The sequence below is a fragment of the Myotis daubentonii genome, chromosome 1, assembly GCF_963259705.1.
Source record: "Myotis daubentonii chromosome 1, mMyoDau2.1, whole genome shotgun sequence".
Lineage (NCBI taxonomy): Eukaryota > Metazoa > Chordata > Mammalia > Chiroptera > Vespertilionidae > Myotis > Myotis daubentonii.
In genome coordinates, this window is record NC_081840.1 from 3,273,747 (window position 1) to 3,300,437 (window position 26,691).

The 26,691-nt window shown below is 51.4% G+C and overlaps 1 protein-coding gene across 2 annotated transcripts in view; it reads left to right on the top strand.

Moving 5' to 3' along the window:
* AK7 (adenylate kinase 7) overlaps window positions 1-22,836 on the top strand; it is a 41,878-nt gene extending 19,042 nt beyond the window's left edge. The window contains exons 8-18 of one of the 2 annotated variants that reach the window (XM_059686058.1): window positions 562-652; window positions 1,021-1,098; window positions 2,225-2,374; window positions 3,676-3,804; window positions 4,922-5,054; window positions 10,234-10,362; window positions 10,802-10,870; window positions 13,040-13,237; window positions 16,378-16,598; window positions 21,041-21,199; window positions 22,121-22,836. In XM_059686058.1, coding sequence (XP_059542041.1) covers window positions 562-652; window positions 1,021-1,098; window positions 2,225-2,374; window positions 3,676-3,804; window positions 4,922-5,054; window positions 10,234-10,362; window positions 10,802-10,870; window positions 13,040-13,237; window positions 16,378-16,598; window positions 21,041-21,199; window positions 22,121-22,159 — 1,396 coding nt within the window. In that variant the 3' untranslated portion in view covers window positions 22,160-22,836. The remainder of the gene's footprint in view (window positions 1-561; window positions 653-1,020; window positions 1,099-2,224; window positions 2,375-3,675; window positions 3,805-4,921; window positions 5,055-10,233; window positions 10,363-10,801; window positions 10,871-13,039; window positions 13,238-16,377; window positions 16,599-21,040; window positions 21,200-22,120) is intronic. The other variant, XM_059686061.1, reaches the window with a different exon arrangement.
* Window positions 22,837-26,691: the final 3,855 nt, after the last annotated feature.

Sequence of the window (26,691 nt, forward strand, 5' to 3'; positions counted from 1 at the left end):
GCAGACCCCGACTTGAACACGGGTCAAAAGATGGTTCACTTTGTTTGTGGTTCGTCGGGTCTACATGTTGGGTTCCATGGGCTTTATTCTGCCACCCCTCTAATCACCCCCCCCCACCACTCCCCCATTAAGGGGACAGTTACAGCTCTTCCCTGAGGTTCTGGCTTCCAGATTCCACTCTTACTCTCATCCACTGGCCACGAGTAAATTGGTCCCCATCCCAGGTTTACTGCGGGGAAATGAAGCGTTAGGACCCCTCCCCCGCAGGGGTCTCCTCCGAGGCCCTAATCTTCAGCCGTGTTATTTTTCTAAAAGAAGCATCCCCTGAATGGTGTAAGCGTCTCCTCCATGCACACCCAGCCTGCGGCAGCCAGCCTTCACCCTGGGCTCGGAGGGCTCAGTGCGCCCTTCTGTTCTGCAGAGGTTTCACTTGATTGCGTTGTCAGGTTCTAAAGATGGGAAGGCATGTTTGACATCCTTAAAACCAGGCCTGCCAGCCTGTGTACTCCCTCTCTGGGCTTTCCTCCTCCGGTGACGGCGGCCTTCCCTGGCGCTCTGCAGGGTGATCCAGAACGTGATAGACCATGTGCCGAAGGTCCACTACTTGGTGGCTGTGGACGACTCCTTCCAGACCCTGGAGGACTTGGTCAAGGTACAGCCCTCGAGTCCCCCGCTTGACGGCGTTTCCTAAACCGTTCCGCCTCTAAGTATAGTCACAGGATCAGGTGTGCAAACGAGCCGGGGCTCCTCATGTAGAACAGCACCCTTAAAACCCAGCTCCCCGCCTTCCAGACGGGAGCGTCCTCAGGGCAGGAGCCGGGCCTTCCCGTTCTCTTCCCCGTCCTGGCACGCAGGGGCCGGTGAAGCGCACACACAGGCGCAGGAACGCTGCCCTCCGTGCACGCCCCCTGCCGGGCAGCATTGTTTTTTATCGCACTCAGTTACGCTCGCGTTCATCAGAGGGCTCGTATATTGCAACCTGACAGGTTAACCAATAACACGTCCCCTTTTCCCTCACAGTGCATCAGTAGGAACACCGGCCCTGGGAAGATCCAGAAAGTGCTCAAAGAAAACGCTTTCCTATCCAAGGACCTAACAGTCAGTATATGCGATTCTCTGTCTCTTCCGTTTTCCCAGGTGGCAGCTGAGGGGTTTGGGGTCAGGATGCCTGGCTCCCACGCTCCTCCAGGCAGCCAGCCATCAGCCCTAAAGCAACGCTCTCTCCACCTCCTCCTCCTCCCCCTCCTCCCCCTCCTCCTCCCCCTCCTCCCCTCCCCTCTCCTCTACTCTCCCCTCCCCTCCTCCCCTCTCCCCTCCCCTCCTCCCCTCTCCTCTCCTCTCTCTCCTCTCCCCTGTGAGCCTGTTTTCTGTCCTGAACTCTCCGAGACCATGGCCAGAAAATGTACTTAAATGCCGTTCGCTGGACAGTGGTGTTCAGACGCCGGGTGTCATCCTCTCCGGCCTCTTCCTAAACTTCCCGGGAGGCGGAGATTCTGCTTCCACCCCCACGGAGAACAATGCAGCCTTCGCCACTCAGTGTGCTCTTCGGCTGCAGTGTTAGGGTGTAATTTTTTAGGAATGAATGGACCAAAACACTGTCTTTGAGGGTGTTTCTGAAAGCGCTGGCATCCCTGGGGGCGCAGAGGTGGGTGGGAGGCCGGGCGCCCAAGGGGCCATTTCCCTCTGCTTTTGTTTTCGGGGATTTTTTAAAAATGTAGTTTTATTGACCTCAGAGGGGAAGGGGGGGAGAGAGAGAGAGAGAGAGAGAGAGAGAGAGAGAGAGAGAGAGAGAAACATAAATGATGAGAGAGAATCATGGATCAGCTGCCTCCTGCTCGCCCCATACTGGGGATGGAGCCCCCAACCCGGGCCTGTGCCCTGACGGGGAATTGAACCGTGACCTCCTGGCTCATAGGTCGATGCTCAACCACTGAGCCACGCCGGCCGGGCTGTTCTGGGGGTTTTTGAACCATGAGATGCAATGAAACATTTTTAAGAAGCTTTATACTGGGACTTCCAGTACCTTCCTGCTCCGAGCGGCTCCTGTAACGACAGGCTGCTGCCGGCACAAGCGCGCCGGCGGGCGCTCCTCCGCCCACTCCCAGCTGCACGATGGGCCGTCGAGGGTGGTGGGGTACAGAGTTTGCTTTCATGATAGTAGATTTGGGCCTGCTCGAGCCATCACCAGAAAGAGACAAGTCTCTCATGTGCCTTTACCGCGCAGCAAGACAGCATCGACCACCTGCTGCTCAACCTGCGCATGGAGGCGCTCTACGTGAAGGAGAACTTCAACATCCGCTGGGTGTCCCAGACCGGCTTCGTGGAGAACATCGGCAACATCCTCAGAGAGTACAAGCAAAGCCGCGGGCTGCTGGTAACCGGAGCCCTCCCGTCTGCGCGCTCCGTGCCGGCGGCGTGGCCACGGAAGCACGTCCTCTCCCCCGCGGCCCAGTTTCTGAAGCCCAGTGCCCCTTCCAGGGCGGACCCGTTTGTCCAGGCCTTAGCATCGACCTGGGCGTCATCTCAGTCCTGCCAACCGGGCAGTACCACTCCTAAAGTTGGCATAGATGCTGACTGTTACGCTTGACACACACGGAACACGATAGCAAGTTCGAGACCGACTGTCACAGGGCTGTGGACGTCAGGAAAAGAAATCTAGTGTCTTACTGCCGGGCCTGCTTCAGGCCCAGGTGTACATATGGGGGGGGGGGAGAGGGGGGAGGGAGAAGGGAGGTGGGGCAGGGGGAAGAAGTCTGATTCTCACTTGCATCCTATTGGCCAGGAGATCCGCTGGTCATTTTCATCATCACAACTGTTCAAGGAAGATACTCGTATCTCCTTAGTACAGATGTGAAAACCAAGGCTCCGAGAGACAGGGCAACTCCTTCACAGCCGCGTGGCTAGTCAGGGACTCATCCGAGCGAGGACGCGAGCTCAGCTAGAATGGCCTGCGGACCAGCCTCCACACCCCTCTCTGAAGCAGCACTTGGCCAGATCTTTAGATTTATTCCAGGGAAGCACTACAAAGGTGACAGTGAACATTACATGAGAAAAATGGTTGTGTTTTTTTTGTTTGTTTGTTTTTTTAATCCTCACCTGAGGATATTTTTCCATTGATTTTTAGAGAGAGTTGAAGGGAGGGGGAGAGACAGGAACATCGATGTAAGAGAGACACATTGATTGGTTGCCTCCTGCACCCCCCGCCCTGCCCTGGGAATCGAACCGTGACCTCCTGGTTCATGGGTCGACGATCAAGCACTGAGCCACAGCGGACGGGCTGAAAACTAGAGCAAATTATCTTGTGTTAAAAAGCAGTGGATAATTAAAGACCAAGTTCAGTCCAGAAACAATATTCATGAGGCAATAAGTTGGGCACCATGTCCCCGAGAGCAGACACTCGTCAACCTCTTAGTCGTCTTTCCAGGAGCAGCAGCGCCACAGCTGTGAAGCTGGCGGCAGGCCATGCGCGTGGACTTCCTCTCTCGACACTCTGGCCCTCTCCCTGGGCACATACCCGAGTGCCGCCTTCCCCACACCCCGTCATGCTCACCACGCGCGTGGAGGAAGGGACCAGAGGGATCTGAGAGCTGAAGCCCCCCGTGATGGGACCAGTGCTCTGTCGCTGCCAGCCCGGCCGTGCCCAGCTGGCTCGTGACCCTGGCTCTCCTCTCTCAGCCCATCAAGGTTTGCATCCTCGGCCCGCCCGCCGTGGGCAAGTCCAGCGTCGCGGAGGTGCTGGCCAAGTACTACAAGATCCACCACATCAAGCTGAAGGACGTCATTTCCGAGGCCATAGCAAAGCTGGTATCGCTTTTCACCCCTCCTGGGGGACTTCCCTGTTTTAAAAAAGGCTTTCCCTCGCCGTGTGCTAACGAAGCCACTGGCGGTGCGTGACATCTGCACAGGGCTCTGTCCCTCTCAGGGCGGTGGTCGCTGGCCCCGCTGTGACAGCTCCCAGGCCCACGGAAGCCACGCCCAGGGGTGGCCCTGGAGTTTAGTCTGTCGCCAGCTGTTGCTCAAAGTCTATCTCCTATTCTCCCTGTTGAGTGGAACCTTTATTTATTTATTTTTTAAAATATGTGTTATTGATTTTTTACAGAGAGGAAAGGAGAGTGATAGAGAGTTAGAAACATCGATGAGAGAGAAACACTGATCAGCTGCCTCCTGCACACCCGCTACTGGGGATGTGCCCGCAACCCAGGTACATGCCCTTGACCGGAATTGAACCTGGGACCCTCCAGTCCGCAGACCGACGCTCTATCCCCTGAGCCAAACCGGTCAGGGCAAGTGGAACCTTTACTTACTTACTTTCTTATTAAATTGATGGGGGTGACATCGGTCAACATGAACATGCAGGTGTCAGGTGTGGGCTTCTATGTTACAAGAGCTGTACCAGGTGCCCACCACCCAAGGTCACCATATGTTAGGACCCCCTCCTCCCCCACCCCTTCCCTCTGGCAACCACCACATGGCTGTCCGTGTTCTCGAGTTTCCGCTTTATGTCCCATGTATGAGTGAAGTCATGGGTTCTCAGCTTCTTCTGACTTATTTCTCACAGCATAACGCTCTCAGGGGCCATCCGTGTTGCTGCCAACGGCGCTACCCCACGCTTTCCCACGCTGAGTAGTGTTCCCCTGCGTCCACGCGCCGATCTCCCTTAGCCACTCCTCTATCGCGGGGCACTTGGGTTGTGACGCCTTTGTAAGCTTTTTCTTCGCTTTTATTCTTGATGTACGTTCCTCAGGGTGTGGTCAGCTTCTTTGCTGAGCGCTTGTTTAAAGAAAGGCTTTATTTCCTTAGAGCAGTTTCAGGTTCAGAGATTTCCCCTATGCCCCCAGCCCCCCGCCCCCCGTGGCAGGAGGCTAGTGAGTAGCAAACCAGTGCAGGGCACCAGCCAACTGGAGGACCCTGTGGTGTGCAGGAGGCCATCGTGGCCCCCAAGTTCGGAGGGGAAGGAGGGGAGGAAGATGAGGAGGAGGAGGAGGAAGAGGAGAACGTGGACGACGCGCAGGAGCTGCTGGACGGCGTCAAGGAGAGCATGGAGCAGAACGCAGGTAACTGCCCCCCTCCCCTCCCCTCCCTCCCCCCCACCCCAACCCACCTCACACCCCCCCCCCCCCCCCGCACCGCACAGGGGCCGTGGGCCTGTGAACCAGGGCTTGTTTGTTTGCTTTTCCTCCAAGTAAACAGCACAACATTTTTATTTTTTAATTTATTTTATTTTTCTAACTCGGTCTGGGAGTCTTTCCAATTCCCCTTCTTTGTTATAAAAGACTATTTGTTTGCTATTATAAGTTAAGTGTAGAAATTATAAGAACCATAAAGAAATGTCATTTATAATCTCCCCTCCCAGGGGAAAAGAAAGTCATCATTAATATTCTGGTGATTGATCGTGAGACTGGAAAGGCCCTGGCTGTGTGGCTCAGTGGTTGGGTGTGGTCCTGTGCATGGGAAGGCTTCCCGGTCAGGGCACATGCCCAGGTGGCAGGCACCATCCCCAGTTGGGGGTGTGCAGAAGGCAGCTGATGGATGTTCTACCCTCACATCAGTGTTTATCTTTCTCTCTCTCCCTTCCTCTCTCGCTAAAAATCAATAAAAATATATTTTTAAAAATAAGGTGGAACTATCTATGTTTAAAAAAATGAAATGTATAGTCATAAATCTTTTATAAGTATCGAAAATCATTAATTAAAGGGCAAAAAACAAACCAGGAAAAAAATACTTGCCACCAATATGACAGAGTTAATAATCTTTTAAAAAAATATGTTTTTATTGAATTCAGAGAGGAAGGGAGAGGGAGAGAGAGATAGAACCATCAATGATAAGAGAGAATCAGTGATTGGCTGCCTCTTGCATGGCCCCTACCGGGGATTGAGCCCACAACCCAGGCATGTGCCCTTGACTGGAATATAATCTTAGTATATAAAATACTCAGGCAGCCCAGCCAGCATAGCTCAGTGGTTGAGCATTGATCCATGAACCAGGAGGTCATAGTTTGATTCCTGGTCAGGGCACATGCCCGGGTTGCAGGCTCTATACCCAGTGTGGGTTGTGCAGGAGGCAGACAATCAATGATTCTCTCTCATCATTGATGTTTTTAGCTCTCTCTCCCACTCCCTTCCTCTCTGAAATCAATGAAAATATATTTAAAAAAATAAAAACATAAAATAAAATACTCAGGCAAACTAGTAAGAAAATCCTTAAATCCTTAATAGAAAAAAATTGATGAATAAGGAGGACCATAGTTAATGCAGGAAGGAATACAAATCAATGGGAAAACGTTCCTCCTCATGTTTGGACATAAGAAACATCCAAACCTGTGGAGAATTTCTGTAAGAGTCTGAGCCAGACTCTCATGAGGACATATGCCCGGGAGCAAGATCTCAATGCTCAGAGACTGCAGTGGGCAGCGTTTCTTCATTCGAGATTAAGGAGAGAGGGTAAGGGCGGTATATGGAGGAGGGAGGAAACAAGGGGGGGGGGGACTGGATTACAGGGGAGTTAACAAGATTACTTGCTCCCTGGAGCGTTACTCCCCCTCCCAAGGGTATTACAAGCACTTCAGGCGCTTCTAGAGGCACAAGAACAATGGACAGAGCTGGCTGGTCACCTTTCACTAGGAAGTGGTGTTCCTGGGGCGTGACTACCCACCATGACCTGCCCGGTTAGGAATTGATGATGAGAGCGCCCTGCGATGTTACTTTTCATAGAACCCCTTTTCCATCCATACTCACTTGGTAATTTTTTTTTTTTTTTTTTTTTTTTTTACAGAGAGGAAGGGAGAGGGCTAGAGAGTCAGAAACATCGATGAGAGAGAAACATCGATCAGCTGCCTCCTGCACACTCCCTACGGGGGATGTGCCTGCAACCAAGATACATGCCCTTGACCGGAATCGAACCTGGGACCCTTGAGTCCCAGGCCGATGCTCTATCCCAGCCGTGGGCAAACTACGGCCCGCGGGCCGGATCCAGCCCGCTTGAAATGAATAAAACTAAAAAAAAAAAAAAAAAAAGACCGTACCCTTTTATGTAATGATGTTTACTTTGAATTGATATTCGTTCACACAAACACTCCATCCATGCTTTTGTTCCGGCCCTCCGGTCCAGTTTAAGAACCCATTGTGGCCCTCGAGTCAAAAAGTTTGCCCACCCCTGCTCTATCCACTGAGCCAAACCGGCTAGGGCACTCACTTGGTACTTTTAACCAGTTTATGGAACAAACTCATCACAGTCAAGTGTCACTCTAAAGTCAAAACCTGGGCTCACTTTCCCCCTCCCTGGGAAGGAGGTCAAGGCTGGTCCCCCCGCGACCCTAGGTGATAAGTCAGCGGCCTCCTTGGCCAGTCATGCTTTACGAAGTCCGCTCTTATCACCGCAGACGGGGCGTGGGACGGAGATGTTTCCAAGGGAGCTGGCTCCCCAGCAGGAAGACCGCCAGTCAGCAGTTATTAGAAAAAGAAAGCCATTTCGCCCTGGCCGGTTCGGCTCAGCGGTCGGGGCGTCGTCAGCCCCCGGACAGGTTCAATTCCCGGCCAAGGGCACGTACCTCCATCACAGGTTCATCCCTAGTGGGCACGTGCAGGAGGCTGCCAACCGGTGTGTCTCTCTCAGGTCGATGGTCTCTCTTTCTCTTCCCTTCACCTCTCTCCCTTCTCCTCTTTGTAAAAATAAATGGGAAAAAGATCCTCAGGTGAGGATTAAAAAAACAACAGCACCATTTCATTTTTATACCCAGTCAGCGGAGTTCTTCCATCACGCTGGGTATATTAGTATCATCTGCAGAGCAGCCCGGTAGTGTGGGCTCGTCCAGTGGAGAGTTTCTGCCCCGGCCGACTTATCAAGCACATCTGGTTTCTTCTCTCTGTTTACTTCTCCCCTCTTGCTGGTGGCTGTTTCTCATCCCGCAGGGCTGGCGTGAGGGAGGGACAGGGGAAAACTGCCCTGGGTGACAGGACGCTGGGCGCTTGCTGCTTCTTCCTGGTGTTGTGCTTCTGTGGGCCACAGGGGACGTCCCCGCCTTACCCTGAGGCCCTGCCCCTGAGTGCCCGCCCACCTCTGCTCTTCTGGCCCCCAGTCCTTCAGGTGGGCCTCCTCCCAGCTACTCATCTTCAGGACGCTTGTCCCTCCATGCCCTCCCGCCTCCTCCCCGCCTCCCCAGGCCATGCCAATCTGGTTTTCAGAGGCAGCGAAAACGGTGTTAGCATACACTGAGTGTCCACTTAAACCAGCTGCCTGGTTTCTGCTCTGGTGTGGGCTGGGCTGGGGAAGGGGGGTGGAATTTAGAGAGATTTCTCAGAGGAACAGGAAGGTGAGCAGAAAACACAAGGCCTCACCCAGAGACACTGGGAGTCTCTCTCCCAGTTTAGAATCTAGCAGCGCCCTGGCTCCCACCCTTTAGGGGAGAGGAGAACACCCGAGAGGAGGTGCCCCCGGTGGGGACCCCTGTGGGAGGAAATCGGGCCAGGCCGCATTACAGGGGGAGGCGCATGTGAGACCTTGCGTCCTGACATGGCATCCGTTTGGCTCAGATACACTCATAACATTCTTCTAAAAAATAGAAAAAATTAAGGGTGGGAGACCTGGAATTTTAGGAATCCACGGGTGTACGTGGCCATGTGTACACACACTTTAAGCCTGAGGTGTAAGGACAGAAAGAGAACGCTGGGGCTGGTGACCGATGCCGCCCCCAGAAGAGAGGCAAGACCCGCGGGCGTTGGAGCTAACCGGACGAGACAAGCCCCGCACGATCTTTGTAGACGGGGACCTAGATAGCAGGTCTCTGCCAGGGCCCAGCAGTCTGACCTGGGGCGTCCTGTCACAGCCTGGCGTGACGCGCCAGCCGGGCTCTCTCCGTGCCCGGGGAGGGGGACACGTAGGAGAGTTACAGCAGGGGCAGCGCCACGTTGAGAACAGTCACTGCCCAAGCTGAAGAAGGGCTGTCTTTGGCCTTGGCCGGAGACTGTCCTCACAGATGCAAGGGGCCAGTGTGGCTCAGCAGCCTCTGCCTGGAGGGGCCCTGGGAGAGGGCAGAGGGCGAGGTCTCTGGGGGAGGGAAAGTCTTCGGAACTCTTCCCAGCCCCCTCTTCCCAGCCACCCACCACTTCTGCAAGCTTGGGAGATTTCCTCAATCCCCTCTAGTTTGTCCAAAAACCCCTCCTCATCATATTTATCAGAAAGTAGAACATGGGCCTTGATTATGTTTGAACAAAACAAGACCTTGGAACGCACCGCACAGACCCACAGGGAAATTTCGCAGCATGGAGGGACACAGGTGAGCTCGCGTGTCCCTAACATGGCCCCGTTTGTGACTGTATGACTCTAAGGATTCCAGCAAGACAGATGTCGCAACCCCGCCATGAGTCACTTCCACGTTCTGTTCACACATAAGTCCACTCCCGTCGGCCTCTGACAATGCAGCCAAACCAGGGACATGGTTAACTCTCTGGTGCACCAGTTAGATTCCCCATTGCTCACTTTATATAGTTCAAGTGTGTGGGGTAAGAAGATATTTTTATTGATTTCAGAGAGGAAGGGAGAAGGAGAGAGTTAGAAATGATGAGAGAGAATCACTGATGGGCTGCCTCCTGCACGCCCCCTACTGGGGATCGAGCCCGCAACCCAGGCCTGTGCCCCGACAGGGAATCAAACCATGACCTCCTGGTTCATAGGTCGACGCTCAACCACTGAGCCACACCAGCCGGGGCTTTTCGGCAGCTTAAAAGAGAAAGGTGCCTTTGAGGCTCAGCTCAACCTTGATTTTTAGCCAAAGGCAGCAGCTGTGTATTGGGCGCCTCGTAGGAATACGTCATGTGCTAGCAACACACATGAGCCCCACCTCAGTCCGTACAACAGAAGCATGTACCCGCATGTGTACGGCTACAGGGGCAGCCTATCCAAGCACCGCCGAGTAAAGCCTACCGGTAAATGGTAGCACTCCGGGTTTCTCCACGCACTTCGTGTCCTTCTGCCCCCGGGAGCTGTGACCACACAAACATTCTGGAAACGCCAGCACCCGCGTTTGCCTCTGTTCTTTCGCGGAAACAGGCCCACTGGGGGCTCCTATTTGATTGTGCGCTGGAGTTCACGTGCCGTGTTCGAAATCCCAAACCACCTATTTGTCACTTGAAGGGAAAAATAAGGGGCCGCATGATCATTTTTCAGGTGACGGCAGCGTGTAACCCTATGCAGAAGGTGACTCCGCAGTCATATAGATATTGTTCTTCTTTTTGTCAGGCCGACTGGAAGACCAATATGTAATTCGGTTTGTGAAAGAAAAGCTGAGATCTATGCCTTGCAGGAACCAAGGTTACATTTTGGACGGATTCCCCAAGACCTACGACCAAGCCAAAGACCTGTTCAACAGTAAGTCGGGGTGCGCCCTCTGTTTTGAATGTGAACATTCAGACAAGGCACCAGTCTACTCCTCAGAGTAATAGCCACTCAATTAAAATTAGTGCCTGCTAGTTAAAATCGTTTCATTTTTGAACAATAAAGATTTTTTAAAAATTAAAAATAATTTCATTTTTTCGAGCTACCCATAGTAATAATAGGTAACAAACACGACGATGTATTTTTTTAAATCTTTATTGTTGAAAGTATTACAGATGTCCCCTTTTTCCCCCTTGACCACTTCTAGCCGCCCCCCCCCGCCCCCCCCCCCCCCCCCGCCCCAGGCCTTCACCACACTATTGTCTGTGTCCCTGGGTGATGCATATATGCACACAAGTTCTGTGGTTGCTCTCTTCCCACCCACCCCCGCCTTGCCGTAAGTATGACAATGATGTCTATTTTGTTTTATTAGAAGACGAGGAGGAGGAGGAGGAAGAAATCAGAGGCAAAATGTTTCCCTTTGATAAACTGACCATACCTGGTAAGTTTAAAATATTTCTCCAGCGTCACATGTAGAGGAATGCCATCTGATATCTCCTTTGAACCAGAACAGTCCTTTTGATGTTGATAAAGTAGGGTTTTCTTCTTGTAGAAAAGCAGTCAAGTGATACACACTGAAAATCAAATTCCCAAACTGAAGGATGCATTGGGGGTAAATGTGAGGGATATTCCGTTTCTCTGAGCACCTTTATTTCTGCTGCTCCCCGCTGTAACTAAGCCACAAACGTGGCCAGTCTGTTGAAGCCCAGAGGCCCTTGGAGAGCCCCCAGGGTCTGGATCACGGCCGCTCCTACCTGCTTCAGGGGCCAGCGATGCCATCGCCTTTTCCAGGAGACGTGCAGAATCCAGCACTGAGCAGGGCAGGCAAAACGCCTTCCAGTTCGCAGTGAACGTGGCGGCAAGCCTGTCCTATCAGGTATTTACCCAGAGGTTTCACAATGTGCTCTTGAAAGAGAGGCATAAACAATGTCCCAACGAAAAGGAGTTGCTGAGTAGCTAGCGGCCATTTCTTCTGACCTTGCCATGAACTTGAAATGTTGTTTTTTCCCCTCTCTCTCTTAAAAAAAAAAATCAAAAAAATCAGTTTGTCCCGGCCAGTTAGGCTCAGTGGTTGAGTGTTGATCTATGAACCAGGAGGTCACGGTTTGGTTCCCCGTCAGGGCACATGCCCCAGTGGGGGGTGTGCAGAGGGCAGCCGATTAGTGATTCTCTCTTGTTATTGATGTTTTTCTCTCTCCCTCTTCCTATCCCTTCCTCTCTGAAATCAATAAAAATATTGAAAAAATAAAATAAAAATAAAAACTCATTTTGGTTGAACTGTCATCATAGGAGATAACTGTTGGCCATGTGGTTAATGCAAACTATTTTCAGCAACTTGGTACAAGGGTTGTGTCTCAGAGTGTGAGAATCCCCCCGCCCTTCCTTAGTTCTTACAGCTGGACTAATCCTATAGAATAAAAGCATAGTATGCAAATTGTCCCCTTGACAGGGAGTTTGTCTGGGAGTTCGACCAGGGGGGACAAGGCCCGGCTGGCAGCTGGCAGCCACTTAGGGACCCTACCAGTGCATGAATTTTGTGCTCTGGGCCCCTAGCAATAAAATAATAGAATTGACACAGACTAGATTAACAGGAGAAAAACCAACCAAATACACATGCATGGGGCTGGGGGAGGGTAGGGGAATTCACAATAAGATGCTCAGAACATAAAATGAGAGTCAAAGAATTGATCTAATACTTTTTAGACAAAAAAAAAAATGGATGAGAAACTGGCAGAAGAGGAAAGTGCTCATTAAAAAGGAATCTACACAAGTTTTGGGTATTCCTCTTTGTTGGGAATCCAAACAAAGTCTGGGTTTGAGTAGTAAACTGGCTCTCACAGGTAGGAGGCCCCGTTTATATTAATTTGGCAAATCAGCCACTAAAGCATTTCGCTCGTAGCCACCGGTCTCGCTGGGGCTCGCCTGGGAAACTGATGACGGGTACCACGGGGTTATTAGAGATTTGCTACTTACAGTTTCTGCTGCTTTTGTTTTATTTATTTTTGTTGTTAATCTTCACCCAAGGATATTTTTCCATTGCTTTTTTTTAGAGAGAGTAGAAAGGAGAGTGAGAGACAGAGAGAGAAACATCGATGTGAGAGAGACACATCGATTGGTTGCCTCTCACACTCGCCCCGACCAGGGCCTGGGATTGAGCCTGCAACCGAGGTACCTGCCCTTGACTGGATTCGAACCCGTGACCCTTCAGTCCAAGGGTTGACGCTCTATCCACTGAGCCAGGGCTCAGCTGCTTTTTATAAAGGAAGGAAGGGAGGGAACGAGGATGGAAGGAAGAAGGGAAGGGAAGGGGAGGGAAGGGAAGAAAAGGGAAGGGAAGGGAAGGGAAGATAATAGACCCTCCAATGACCGACAGGTTGGACCTCACAGGGTAGTGTCTGAAAATGTCCCTGGTTTGCATGTATTCAACCTCCACCAGAGGCAGCAAGAAGCCAAGCTGCCAGGCCATTTGCAGCAACAGGAGGTCTGAGCTGCCAACCAGGCGTTTTCCTGTCTGACCGTCCCCCTCCCCCCAGCCCCCGCCCCCCTGCACCTGCTGGTTAGGCAACCCGGCGGCCACTGGGTTAACCCAGGCGCCTCTTCTTCCCCCCAGAGTTCGTCTGCGTGCTGGACGGCTCGGACGAGTTCCTGAAGCTGCGGGTGATGAACCTGCCCGAGAGCGTGGTGGTGGGCACCCACTACAGCCAGGACCAGTTCCTCCGGTCGCTGAGCAACTTCCGCGAGCTCAACACCGAGGACGAGACGGTCTTCAACTACTTCGATGAACTCGAGATCCACCCCATCCACATTGGTACGGGATGAGCCCCTGGAGGGGTACGGGAGTGTGGAGAGCCTCCGCCAGGTGGCGGACCCTCCAGCTGACCCCCTCCGCCCCCAGCCCCCCCACCCCCTGCACAAGGCCATGGTAGGGCTGGGGGGAATGGCAGGTGGCAACAGGGACACACAGGGACTTCTCCTGGGGTGACCTGCGTGAGGATTTGGCGGCGGAGTGTTGTTATGTGAAAACACAGGGATATATTATGAAATGGAATGCCACATTGTGATTTATTTACTTATTTATAATAGGTTTTTATTTCTTTTTAGAGGGAGAGGGATAGAGAGATAGAAACGTTGATGAGAGAGAAACTTCATCGATCGGCTGCCTCTTGCACACCCCCTCCTGGGGATCAAGCCCAAAACCCGGGCATGTGTCCTGACCAGGGATGGAACCAGCGACCTCTTGGTTCCTGGGTCAACACTCAACCACTGAGCCTCACGGGCCAGGCTGGAATACCAAATTTTTCAAGGGCATTTCAAAGACTTGTGTTTGCTGCCGGCTGCTGTGGGCCATTTCCCCAGCTGCCTGGGGCCTGGCGGTCCTCACAGGAATACTACACCGGCCAGCTGAGAGCCCCCTGGCTACTCAGAAAAGCAAACAGCTCTCCATTGCCTTTCTGTGTTTCCTCTAAACACGACTCGGAGCTCAGCTCCCAGCAAACGCCCAGGAAACATGCTCTCGTCACCCTCGCCTTCATCATCACCCTCGCCCTCATCCTCATCACCATGGTGCGGGCTCCAAACCTCAGCTGTCACTGCTGTTTCCACTCCCCTCAGCTAGGGGAGCCCCTAAACTTGCTTTCCGGCTTTCTGGGCACTGATACTGCTTCCTCCGTTGGGGAGACAGCTCGAGCTGGGTGGGACCTTAGTGGCCAGGCCGACGCCTTGGGCCTCCCGAGGCCTCTCTTCACCCCCAGGAGCGAGACGGGGCAGCACTCGGACGCTGGAGTATTGGGAGGCTTAGAGCTAGTGGCAGGAGAGCCGATTCCAGTTCTGAACCTGCCTCAGTGTTCTCATCTGAGAATAATCCCTGCCTTGTAGAGTTGTTCCAAAGAGTAGCAGGAAGAGATAGGAAGTATCTGGCTCATTGGAGGAGTTCTAAAGCGGTAACTTTGTTTTTGCTCCCAGCACTAAGCCATCAAATGGCTGCTAAGAAACTGAAAGGTGACACTGCTTACATGTCTGCACTCCTCTGTTTCGCACCAGCAGAAGTGGCTGGGTCTTGCCCTCACCTAACTGTGTCTGTGCATATTGGGCAGATTTCACATATTTTATATGTAAGGACCTGACGCCTACTAATGTGGAAAGTCCTCTACGCTGTTTAATTAGAGAACGAGAAAAAAATGGCGAGCACATGTCACAAAAATAGCCATTGTCACCTTCTCAGTAAAACCCCAGAAATTATTTATGGAAAGATCAGGAGAGCTCCAGGGAGAAGCGTCGAGAGAGACACAGTGATGACGGGGGAGTGAATGAGTGGCCATCGCGCTCCTGTCTCATTCTGTGCCAGACATGCTGTCCTCATCTCCACACCGACAACCAGGAGATCATAACAGCAAAGGGAGACATGTGCCGCCAGGAAGGGCGCAGGGGAGGTGTCAAGGTCTGGAGAGCAGCCTGGCCTCCAAGGGTCTGGAAGGGCCTGGAAAGATGCTGGCACCACATTCTGTCTCTGCATCTGAATCCCCTTCTCTCTCATGCCCCTTTCCTCTCTCGCTCTTTGGACCAGAATCTCTCTCTCCTCTGGCTCCCGTGGCAGCCCGGGGGCAGCCCTGCCCCCCAGAGGTTCCGGGTTTCACTGGAGGCAAGCCTAGAGCTGGACGTGACTCTCAGTCCCGATCCACATTCCAAGAAGGTCAAGTCAGAGGCCACGTACTGTCCAGGTGGCCAGGTGCCCCTCCCCGCCCACCCCCAGCGCCCTCGGGGGCAGCACTGTCCTGTGAGCCCTCCTCCTCCGAGAGGGAGCCTTTCAAAGCCGGTCAGAGGACCCTCAGGCGCAGCAAGGCTGGGATTACTGGAGGAACCAGGGAAAATCCATTTAAATGTCAGCGTGTGGGCACCGGCATGCATGAAGTTTTTGTCTTTTTTTTTTTTTTTTTTTCGATGCAAAAGCAAAGAGTCTTTATTCGAACTAGTTCGGCTCCCCAACAGGTTTTTGTCTTTTTTTAACATACGTTTTTGTTAATTTCAGAACGGAAGGGAGAGGGAGAGAGAGAGAAACATCCATGATGGGAGAGAATCATGGATCGGCTGCCTCCTGCACTCCCCACACTAGGGATCAAGCCCGCAACCCAGGCCTGTGCCCTTGACCGGAATCGAACCCCTGACCTCCTGGTTCATAGGTTGATGCTCAACCCCTGCGCCACGCCGGCCGGGCTGCCTTTTTCTTTCTCGGTTTGTTTGTACCCACTAACTGACAAACTCTGCCTGTTCCGCCCCTCTTCCTGTGTCAGCACCGGGGTGCCTCTCGTCTAGGTCAAGGTGACAGTGTGTAACCAGGGAGTGGGGGAGGGGCCATCACCGTGGTGTACTTGGGCGCAGGGTGGGGGGTCCCCGGGAGGAAGGTGTGGAGGGCTGAGTAGTGAATGCGTCCACGGCACACCCTTCCCTGCAGACACCTCCCAAGAACACCCAAGAGAGGGCTGAGGATGGACTGCGGGGTGACTGGGGGGAACTCATTGTAACCAACAAGCCTTTCTCTCTCTTTTTTTTCTTGGTCCTGATAGCGACATGAGTCAGGCATACTGCAGTCCCGACCGAGGGCTCCCCGTCTTTGCCTGGATGCTTCCAGGGCTGGAGAACCGCCCCCCCCCAACCCATCCGTCCGTCCGTCCGTCCATCCGTCCGCTTAAATCCATGGGGTCTGTCAGAGGCAGACGGGGGTGCAGGCTTCCTCCCTCCGTTTCCCAGGGCCGGTCTGATATCGGCCAGTGAGACCAGAAAGTCTGACCGGTGCTGGCAACTAGAATAGGAAACCGCAGGTGGTAACTTACATAACGGACCCCCACAAGGTTACGGGTGGAGAATTTTCCCGACTATGGTCTCAGAACGCACTGTAGGTGGGCCCCGAATGTCAGGATGTGTTGACCGCTCCCTCTCTCCTGGTGTTTAAAGATGTAGGGAAGATTGAAGACCCTCACAACAGACTCACTATCAAACGGCTCATCAAGGAGATTGGGGAGCCTCGGAATTATGGTTTAACGGATGAGGAAAAGGCCGAAGAGGAGCGCAAGGTTGCCGAGGAGCGCATGGCCAGGGAGGCGATGGTGGAAGCGGAGCGGGAGCACAAGGAAGCCGTGGAGATGGCCGAGAAGATTGCTCGCTGGGAGGAGTGGGTGAGTGTGTGTGTGCGCGTGCAGGCTTATGTGTGCAGGCGTGTGTGTGTGTGTGTGTGTGTGCAGGCTTTGTGTATGTGTGCAGTCTTGTGTGTATGCAGGCTTATGTGTGCAGGCTTGTGTGTGCGTGCGTGTGTGCAGGCTTGTATGTGTGCAGTCTTGTGTGTATGTATGCATGTGCAGGCTTGTGTGTGTGCAGATGCATGTATGCAGGCTTGTGTGCGTGTGCGTAGGCTTGTGTGTGCATGTGTGTGTGCAGGCTTGTGTGTGTGTGCAGGCTTGTATGTGGGTGCATGTGTGCAGTCTTGTGTGTATGTATGCATGTGTAGGCTTGTGTGTGTGCAGGCTTATGTGTGTGCATGTGTGTGCAGGCTTGTGTGTGTACGCAGGCTTGTGTGTGTGCACAGGCTTATGTGTGTGCATGTGTGTGCAGGCTTGTGTGCGTGCAGGCTTGTGTGTGTATGTGTGTGCATTCCTGTGCAGGCTTGTATGTGTGTGTGCACGGGAACCTGTGGAGGGGGCCCTGGCAAAGCCATTTAGGCCAGTTGCACTTCCAACCCTGCTAATAGAGAAATGTCACAGAAATCCCCAAACCAGTTTTGTTAGTTTATTAGTCATGTGTACCATTTTACAACGATGCCATAGTCTTCTGCTCAGTATAAATCACAACGACAATAATAACGAGCCATCGCCAGCCGTGTTAGCAACACACATCCTGCCCCTGTAACGTGCTGCTGCGCGGCGACCTTGTGGTTTCAGTCGACTTCCCCCCATTTACCCCCTGGCCCTGGGTGTCAGCCTCATTCCACCGTCCCCATCCCCCACTCTCACCTACGCTGCCCTTACAGTAGCTCGGAGCCCGCAGCTCTCCGCTCCTCAGAGGTCAGTGTGTCTCACCCGGGTTGTGGGCTGTGCCATCCCCCTGGTCTCCCCAGCTCCGCAGCCTGTGTGTCTCCAATCCGTGCAGGCAGCCTCCTGAAGTGCAGGTGCTCACGGCCATGCTCCGCTCCCTCTTCACAGGCTCACCATCACCTGAGACGCAAGTCCAGACTCCTACCGTGGCCCCCAAGGTCCTTGGGGACCCGGCTGCTTCTAAGATTTCCCAGCGTATCTAAACATGCGCCTCCCGTGTGACACAGTTCCTCACCGTTTAAAAAATCTTTATTCAAAGTCGTCTTTCCAAGGAGGCCTTTCTTGGACATGAGCCATATTTAAAATTTCAACCCCTGCCCTGGCCGGGTAGCTCAGGCTGGAGCATTGTCACGATACACCAGGGTTGCAGGTTCAATGAGAGAGAATCATTTGATTCACTGCCTCCTGCACGCCCCCTACGGGGGATGAGCCCACAGCCCAGGCATGTGCCCTGACCAGGAATCAAACTGTGACCTCCTGGTTCATAGGTCGATGCTCAACCACTGAGCCACGCCGATCGGGCCATTGGTTGATTCTTGTATGTGCCCTGGCCTCCAACCCTGCGTTCTCGATTCTGCGCGCACACACCACTCTGATAAACAAAACCTGATCTCACTGTGTCAGTGTTCATGCCTCCGATCACCAGCTTACCGACTTTTCCTGCGTTAGGACGTCCCATTCCCTCTTATGCTGCACGCTGTCCCCACCCATGCTGGAGCTGTGCGTCTTTTTCTTATTATTTTGCAAGAACCACTCCTGGTCGGGTTGTGCGAGAGAAACAGGAATGGCCCAGGAGACACCGTTAGCCACGTTGTCCGGACCCGGCTCCACTCTCTGGAGGTCCGTGCCCTGCGCGTGTCCCTCTGTGTCCCGGCCTCTCCATGTGGGAGATGAGGATGGTGATGGCACCTGCTTCATAGGGTCGCGGTGGTGACTGAAGAGTTAATGTGTGTGCAAACATGCAAACTGTTAGCCTGGCAAACAGTGTGCTCCCCCATCAGATCTAAGCTTTTTATAATATAATGCAAATAGTTCTTTCTCAGCTCATCCGTCCTTTATCTTTCAATATCATGTATGATGTTTCTTCTGGTCATAAAATATTTACGTTTAGCCCGGCTGAGGTGGCTCAGTGGTTGAGCTTCAACCTATGAACCAGGAGGTCACGATTTGATTCCCGGTCAAGGCACATGCCTGGTTGTGAAATCAATCCCCAGTGTGGGGTGTGCAGGAGGCCACCGATCAATGATTCTCTCTCATCATTGATGTTTCTTATTTCTTATTTATTTATTTATTTATTTATTTTTATAATTTCTTTTTGTCTAAAGTTTTACGTATGGCTCCTTTTTCCCCAGTTGAACTCCCCAGCCACTATCATTGATGTTTCTATCTCCCTCTCCTCTCCTCTCTGAAATCAATATATTAAAAAACATATGAAACAATATTTATGTTTATATGCAGTCAAATCCATCAGTCTTCTCCCATTTGATTCCTGGGTTTTCTATCTTTCTGGGAAAGTTCTCTTTTAAAAAAGATCAGTTAGGATTCCTTAGCTTGCAGGGGACAGAAAAGTCCATTGAAAATGTCTTGGCAATAGAGAAAAGTGATGGATTCATGTAACAGGAAAGCCCAGGGTAGGCTGGCTTCAGGCCAGGCTTGGTACAGTGGCTCAGAAGGCACCAAGGACCTCGCATCCCTCTCTCTGCTCCCTCGTCGTTGTCGGTGTCACCCTTGGGCTCTTCCTGACGTGGCCCATGGACAGGAGGGGGGCTGGACGGATGGGCTTGCGTCCCATCTAAACCTCTAGGCTGAGAAGGAAGATTTTTCAAAGGAAATATGGAATTATTTTTCCCAGGGGAAGGTGGCTGTATGCTGAGCAAGGAATAGCACATGTCCACCAGACCAATGCCTTCCAGATCTGTTATTACTTCTACTAGAGGCCCGGTGCACAAAAATTTGTGCACTCGGGGGGGGGGGGGTCCCTCAGCCCAGCCTGTGCCCTCTCGCAGTCTGGGACCCCTCGGGAGATAATGACCTGCTGGCTTAGGCCAGCTCTCGGGTGGCAGAGGGCAGGCCTAATCCCTAGGTGCAGCCCCTGGTCGGGCTCAGAGCAGGGCAGATTGGGAGGTTGCGATGCCACCCTCAGTCACGCTCAGGGTAGGGCCGATTGGGGGGTTGGGGCACCGCCCCCTGTCACACTCAAGGCAGGGTCGATGGGGAGGTTGTGGTGCCACCCCGTCACGCACAGAGCAGGGCGGATCAGGGGGTTGGGACGCTGCCCTATATCACCCACAGAGCAGGGCCGACCAGGGGGTTGGGGCACCGCCACTGTCACACTCAGGGCAGGGCCGATGGGGAGGTTATGGCTCTACCCCGTCACACACAGAGCAGGGCCCATGGGGTGGGGGGGTTGGGGCGCTGCACCCTGTCACACACAGAGCCGCAGGGCGATCAGGAGGTTGAGGAGCTCCCCCCTATCAGGCACAGAGCAGGGCCGATCAGGGGGTTGGGGTGCCTTCCCCTGTCAGGAACAGAGCAGGGCCGATAGGGAGGTTGTGGCCCCGCCCCCTGTCACACACAGAGCCACAGGGCGATCAGGTGGTTTGGGCACTGCCCCCTGTCATGCTGATCCCGGTGCTGGGAGGCATATTACCCTTTTACTATATAGAATAGACGCCTGGTGCATGGGTGGGCGCTGGCTGGTTTGCCCTGAAGGGTGTCCTGGATCAGGGTGGGGGTCCCCACTGGGGTGCCTGGCCAGTCTGGCTGAGGGGCTGAGGGCTATTTTCAGGCTGGGACTGAAGCTCCCAACTGCTTTTTTTTTTTTTTTTTTTATTCTGGGCCAGCTTTAGCTCTGAGGCTCCAGCTCTTAGGCCTCCGCTCCTGAAAGCAGGTATCTGGTTTGTTTAAGTTCTACAATCGAAACTCTGTATCAACTCCAGGTCTGAGATCCCGGCTAGCTGAAAGCTGGTTTCTGGGGTTTTGTTTAGCTTCTATTTTTGTAACTATGTTTCAAACTGCCAGCTCAGAGGCCTGCAGCGGCAGGCGGGGAACATTGGAGTCCTCCGTCACTGAAGCAAGCAAGCCTCATGTTAGTTTCAAGCTGCCTGGCTGCTGGCCACCATCTTGGCTGGCAGTTAATTTGCATATTGCCCTGATTAGCCAATGGGAAGGGTAGCGGTCGTATGCCAATTACCATGTTTCTCTTTTATTATATAGGATGGCCCTCCTTCCTTCCCTCCCTCCCTCTCTTCCTCCCTCTCTCCCCCCTTCTCTCTCCTCCCTTCTTTTCTTCATCTAGACAGCTAGAAATGATTTCTGTTTAAGAAGTGAGGTAGGGATCCAGCTTACTATTTCCATGGTTATACCACCCTTTCTGTCTATTCTCTGCGGGTTGGAAAGGCCATCTTATAATAATGCGGCGGCCATTTCTAGCACGCTCTAGTTCTGATGCATTGTGGGGTGAGTCGTGTGAAAGAGTTCTCCCTTTTCTGACTCTTCCCCCCCCCCCCCCCCCCGTGTTCTACTTGTAGAATAGACGGCTAGAAGAAGTGAAAAGGGAAGAAACCGAATTACTCGAGGCTCAGTCTGCTCCCCTGAGAAACTACTTAATGACTTACGTTATGCCAACGCTCATGCAGGGTCTGAACGAGTGTTGCAAGGTCAGACCAGAGGATCCTGTGGATTTTCTGGTAAGAGATTGAGGGTGCTTGTTTTTTTAATATCAATTTGAAAATAAAATATACCTGAATCTAAATGGGAAGCCAGTTGACATAGAGAAATTGTGTGTCTGGCATTTGGGAAATAGCCTCTAATGCAGTGGTTCTCAACCTTCTGGCCCTTTAAATACAGCTCCTCATGTTGTGACCCAACCATAAAATTATTTTCGTTGCTACTTCATAACTGTCATGTTACTAATGTTATGAGTCATCACGTAAATATCTGATATGCAGGATGGTCTTAGGCGACCCCTGTGAAAGGGTTGTTCGACCGGCAAAGGGGTCGCCACCTGGTTGAGAACCGCTGCTCTAATGCCTTCACAGTTTATAATAAGATTTAAAAAAAAATTTTATTGAATTTATTGGAGTGACATTGGTTAGTAAAATGACACAGGTTTCAGGAGTCCAGTTCTATAACGCATCATCTGTGTACTGCATTGTGTGTTCACCACCCAAAGGCAAGTCTCCTCTGTCACCATTTATCCCCCTATCCCCTCGACTACCCCCCACCCCTCCTGCTCCTGTAGTCACCATGCTGTTGTCTGTGTCTATGAGTTATTTTTTTCCTTAATCCCTTCCCCCTTTTCACCCAGCCGCCCAAGCCCCCTCCCTTCTAGCAGCTGTCAGTCTGTTCTCTATCTATGAGTCTATTTCTATTTTGTTTATTTTGTTCGTCAGATTCCACCTATAAGTGAGATAATGTGGTATTTGTCTTTCTCTGGCTGGCTCGTTGCACTTAGCTATAAGAAGAGTTTTATTACTCATTTGAAAGTAAGAGGTTTGTACACTTTTATTTTTAAATTGTGCACGTTAATAGTACAAATATGTGGCCCACAAGTACCTTGAAGTGCCTTCTCATTGCCGACCCGCCTCTATTCCTTCTCCCCCTTGCAGGCAGAGTACCTCTTCAAGCACAATCCCGCAACACTGTGACGTGGAGGACCTCGAGCCACAGCCCTGCGCAGAGCTGGAGAGGACTCTGACATTGTCATGGACATTGCAATTCGAAAAATTGTTTTAAAATATGCTTTCCCAGCTTTTGGAAAATTCTCCCCCTCCCCCTGCCCTGCAAGCAAATATTTTATTAAGTAAAATCATTAGGAAATGCTACATGGCAATGAGCGGCGACTTCATTAAAATGATATGTGAAAGGTGCATTTGGTAAGGTATCTGTGCAGAGCTCACGGGACACACAGCGATCTGAGAGTTCAGGCTTAGTCTCCGCAGTCTGCACACTAATGTTGGCAGTGATCGATAGTGTGGGGAGCGTCAGACCATCTACTCTTTGAACATGTAGACTAATGGGTTTACACAATGTGCTGGGGCCCAAGTGCCTGTGGCGCTGGACACGGAAAGAAGTGAGGACGTGGATGCTTTGTGAGTCCCAGGGAGCCAGAGGGGCCGGGCTTCCGCAAGGCTGCGGTCTGAGTTCAGGGTCAGGGCCCCAGCCAGTGAGTCCGAGAGCCCTAGGAACCTCTGGGCAGAAACACTCATGTAACAGAACGAATAATTCTAGTATCTGTGGTCACCAGAAAACAGGCAAATATTTTTAACAAACTGACTGTACAACACAGGCATGAGCAATCACCCTCTGGGCTCCTCCTGTCCTAAAGGCCGTGTACTTCCCAGAACTTCACCGAGGGAGAAGTTTGTTTAGGTTGATTTTAACGCTGTATCTATTTCATCCCTTTAGATAATGTAATCTGAATATAACCGCGCTATTTTTTTATTGTGATAAATACACAGAACATAAAATGTATGATTGTAACCACGTTACAGTGTGCAGTTCAGTGACAGTACGCTGTGTTGTTCACTCACCACCACTATCTAGCTCCGGAACCTTTTCCTCACGCCATATGGAAACCATGTCCCCATTATTTCTTTGCCTCAGCTCCCAGCACAGGGTTAGGGAACGTTTTTTCTGCCAAAGGCCATTTGGGTATTTATAACATCATTCACGGGCCATACAAAACTATCAACTTAAAAAATTAGCCTGGCCCTGGCTGGTTTGGCTCCGTGGATAGAGCATCAGCCTGTGGACTGAAGGGTCCCAGGTTCAATTCCAGTCAAGGGCACATGCCCGGGTTGTGGGCTTGATCCTCAGTGTGGGGCATGCAGGAGGCAGCTGATCAATGATTCTCTCTCATCATTGATGTTTCTATCTCTCTCTCCCTCTCCCTTCCTCTCTGAAATCAATAAAAATATATATTTTAAAAAAATTAGCCTGCTATGTTTGGTCAAAAATTTAATTAATTCACATCTAATGCCCTGGCAGGGCCAGACCAAAGGATCTCATGGGCCTTATATGGCCCGCGGGCCGATGTTCCCCATCCCTGTCCTAGCAGCCACTGATATGCGGTCTGTCTCTATGGATTTCTCTATTCTGAATACTTTATATAAACAGAATCATACACACTGTGCCTTTCAGGTCTGCTTCTCTTCCAGGTCCAGCCAGGCCGAGCAGGTGTCAGTGCTTCATTCCTTCTTACGGCTGAATAGTATTCCATCGGGTGGACTGACCACGCTCAGTTTAATCATTCACTTGTTGATGGACATCTGGGCTGTTTCCACCTTTAAATATTGTGCATACAGCTGCTGTGGACATTTCTGTACAAGTTCTTGTTTGGACACCTGTTGTCAATTCTCCTGGGTAGGAATCTAGGAGTAGAATTGCTGTCATATGGTCACTCTACATTCGACTTACTGAGGAAGTGCCAAACCGTTTTCCACAGGGCTGCATCATTTTACATTCCCAGCAGCAGTATCTGAGGATTCTAATTTCTCTGCATCCGTATCAACAGTGGTTAGTGTGTGTGTGTGCACGCGTGAAGTTAATGGTAATGGAGTGTGTATCACGTTGTGACTAAGCATCATTGCATGTGCTTGCTGGCCACTTGTACATCTTCTCTGGAGAAATGTATATTCAAGTCCTTTGCTCAATTTTTATTTGGGCTGTTGATCCTTTGTTATTGAGTAGTAAGAGTTATTTTTACAAAAAAATATGTCTCTATTGATTTCAGAGAGAGGGAGAGAGCGATAGAAACATTAATGATGAATCATCAATAGGCTGCCTCCTGCATGCTCCCTACTGGGGATGGTGCCTGAAACTCAGGTATGTGCCCTGACCGGGAGTCAAACTGTGACCTCCTGGTTCATGGGTCCATGCTGAGTCACAAGGGCTGGGTAAGAGTTCTTTATATATTCCGGATATAAGATCCTTATCAGATAAATGACTTGTAAATATTTTCTACCATTTTGTGGCTTGTCTTTTCACTTTCTTGATGGTCCCTTGTAATGCACAAAAGGTTGCAGGCTCTATAAGCATAATCTATGGACGCAGACAACAGGGGGTGAGGGTGAGGGCAAGACTGGGGGGATGAGGGGACAATGGGATTATAAATTTATTTACCTTCTATAATTGAAACTTTGTAGCCTTGAGAGGAGCTCAGAGCCGGCCAGGCGGATAGGAGGGAAGCCTCCTGCTTGCTCCAGCTCCGTGGCTGCCAGCCGCCATCTTGGCTGGGTTAATTTGCAGATAGTCACTCTGATTGACTGGTGGGCATGGCTTAAGACGTAGCGAAGGTATGGTCAATTTGCATGTTTGTCTTTTATTAGTGTAGATAATCAGGGTCTCTACTTTCATGGAGCTTTATTTTAGTGAGAACGACAGAATAAATAATTTTAAAAAATTAAACAGAAAGTTCTGGTTATGTGATAAGGACTACCAGTATGAAGCAAATAAACAAAGATTAGATAAGTGGTCTGGAAGGCCTGTATGAGGAAGGTGACATAGAGCTTCTGACTCACTGGAAAATGAGTCAGCCACTGAACGAGGCAGTACCGCAGACTGGGACAGTGTGGAGGCCCAGAGGCAGGAAGGAGCTTTTCGTGTGGAAGGAAAAGAAGAGAGGCCAGGCCCAGCTGGTGTGGCTCAGTGGTCGAGTGTCAACCTGTGAGCCAGGAGGTCACGGTTTGATTCCCGGTCGGGGCATATGCCTGGGTTGTGGGCTCAGTTCCCCGTAGGGGTATGCAGGAGGCAGCCTATCCATGGTTCTCTCTCATCGTAGATGTTTCTGCTCTCTCTCCCTCTCCCTTCCTCTCTGAAATCAATGAAAATACTTTAGGGAAAAAAACAGAAGAGAGGCCAGGAGGGCAGGAGGGCTGTAGCACAGCCAGGAAAGGGGAAGAGTTTGAGATGAGGCTGGAGAGAGAATTAAGAGACAGATTATGCAGGGTCTTGTAAGCCATTGTTAAGCTTGGTTTTATTCTAAGAGCAACAGGAAGCCATGACATTTGGGTTTAATTTGGGGGGGGGGCAGGTGATACATCTGGAGCAGCTGCTATATGGAGAATGGTCTGGAGAAAAGCATGAGAGGAAGTGGGAGGGGTACTGAGCATATGGCAATGGTCTAAGAGAAGACAGTGGCTAAGATTGGGGTGGTGGCAGAGGAGGTGGAGAGAAGGGAATGGATTTCAGATGTTGGAGGTGGCATCAATGGGACTCAATCATTGATTGGCTGTGGGTAGTGAGGGGAAGGAAGGAGTCACGGAGACTGATCGGTGCTTTGGCCTGATTACTGTGCTGTTGACTGAGAGGCAGAAACTAGAGGAGGCACAGGTTCTAATCCACATGCTATTGTGGTTCTCTTCTCTTCCATGCAAATGGTGGGAGGCACATTCTTCAAGACATAAACACACATCTGAAAGGGGAATGAGAATTTAAAGAAAAGACTGCTTAAGAGTAGCAGTACTCATTCGGTTAAAGTGCTAATGTTATTTTTACTTAGGTGACTCACAAATCTGGTTTTTAACTAAACTTTTTTACAAAGTGTGCACAAGTAAATAGCCAAATGAGTCACTGTGCTTCATTACTGAGCTGAGAATCTCCATCTCACCCAGTATCTCCTAAGTGACACTGAGTCACAAGCCAGGTCGCTCCCAGTATGTGAAGAGGTTCTGCCCCCAAGAACATTTGGGTGCATTTTTTTGGATTCAAATGCACTGTGAACCTGAGAACCAGTTTAAGAATTCTTCCCTCTGTGTATGACATTGCCATTGGAATGAAACTTAAGATGATGGTTGAAAACATCTTCCCCCTTCTGAGCAGCTGGTAGAAATGGAGCTGGGGTGGGCGAGGGCGGGGGTGAAGGGCAGGCAGTGGAGTGGAGACAGGAAGCAGCTGGAAGGAGTGGGCAGGGGCTCTGAGAACAGGCACCACAAGGCTTCACCGGCTTAACCACAGACTGATAATTGGCGTTATCTTACTCTCCACTTTCCTTGGCTCAAGTTTTATCCTTAAACTTGGGTCCTAAAAGTTGGGGATGTGTGAACACCTAGTTCATTACCCATGTGTGAAATTTTAGTTGCACTAGAGGCCTGGTGCATGAAATTCATGCACAGGTAGGTCCTTAGGCCTGGCGGGTGATCAGGGCCAATCGGGGCCTTCCAGCTGCTGGCTGGGGCCT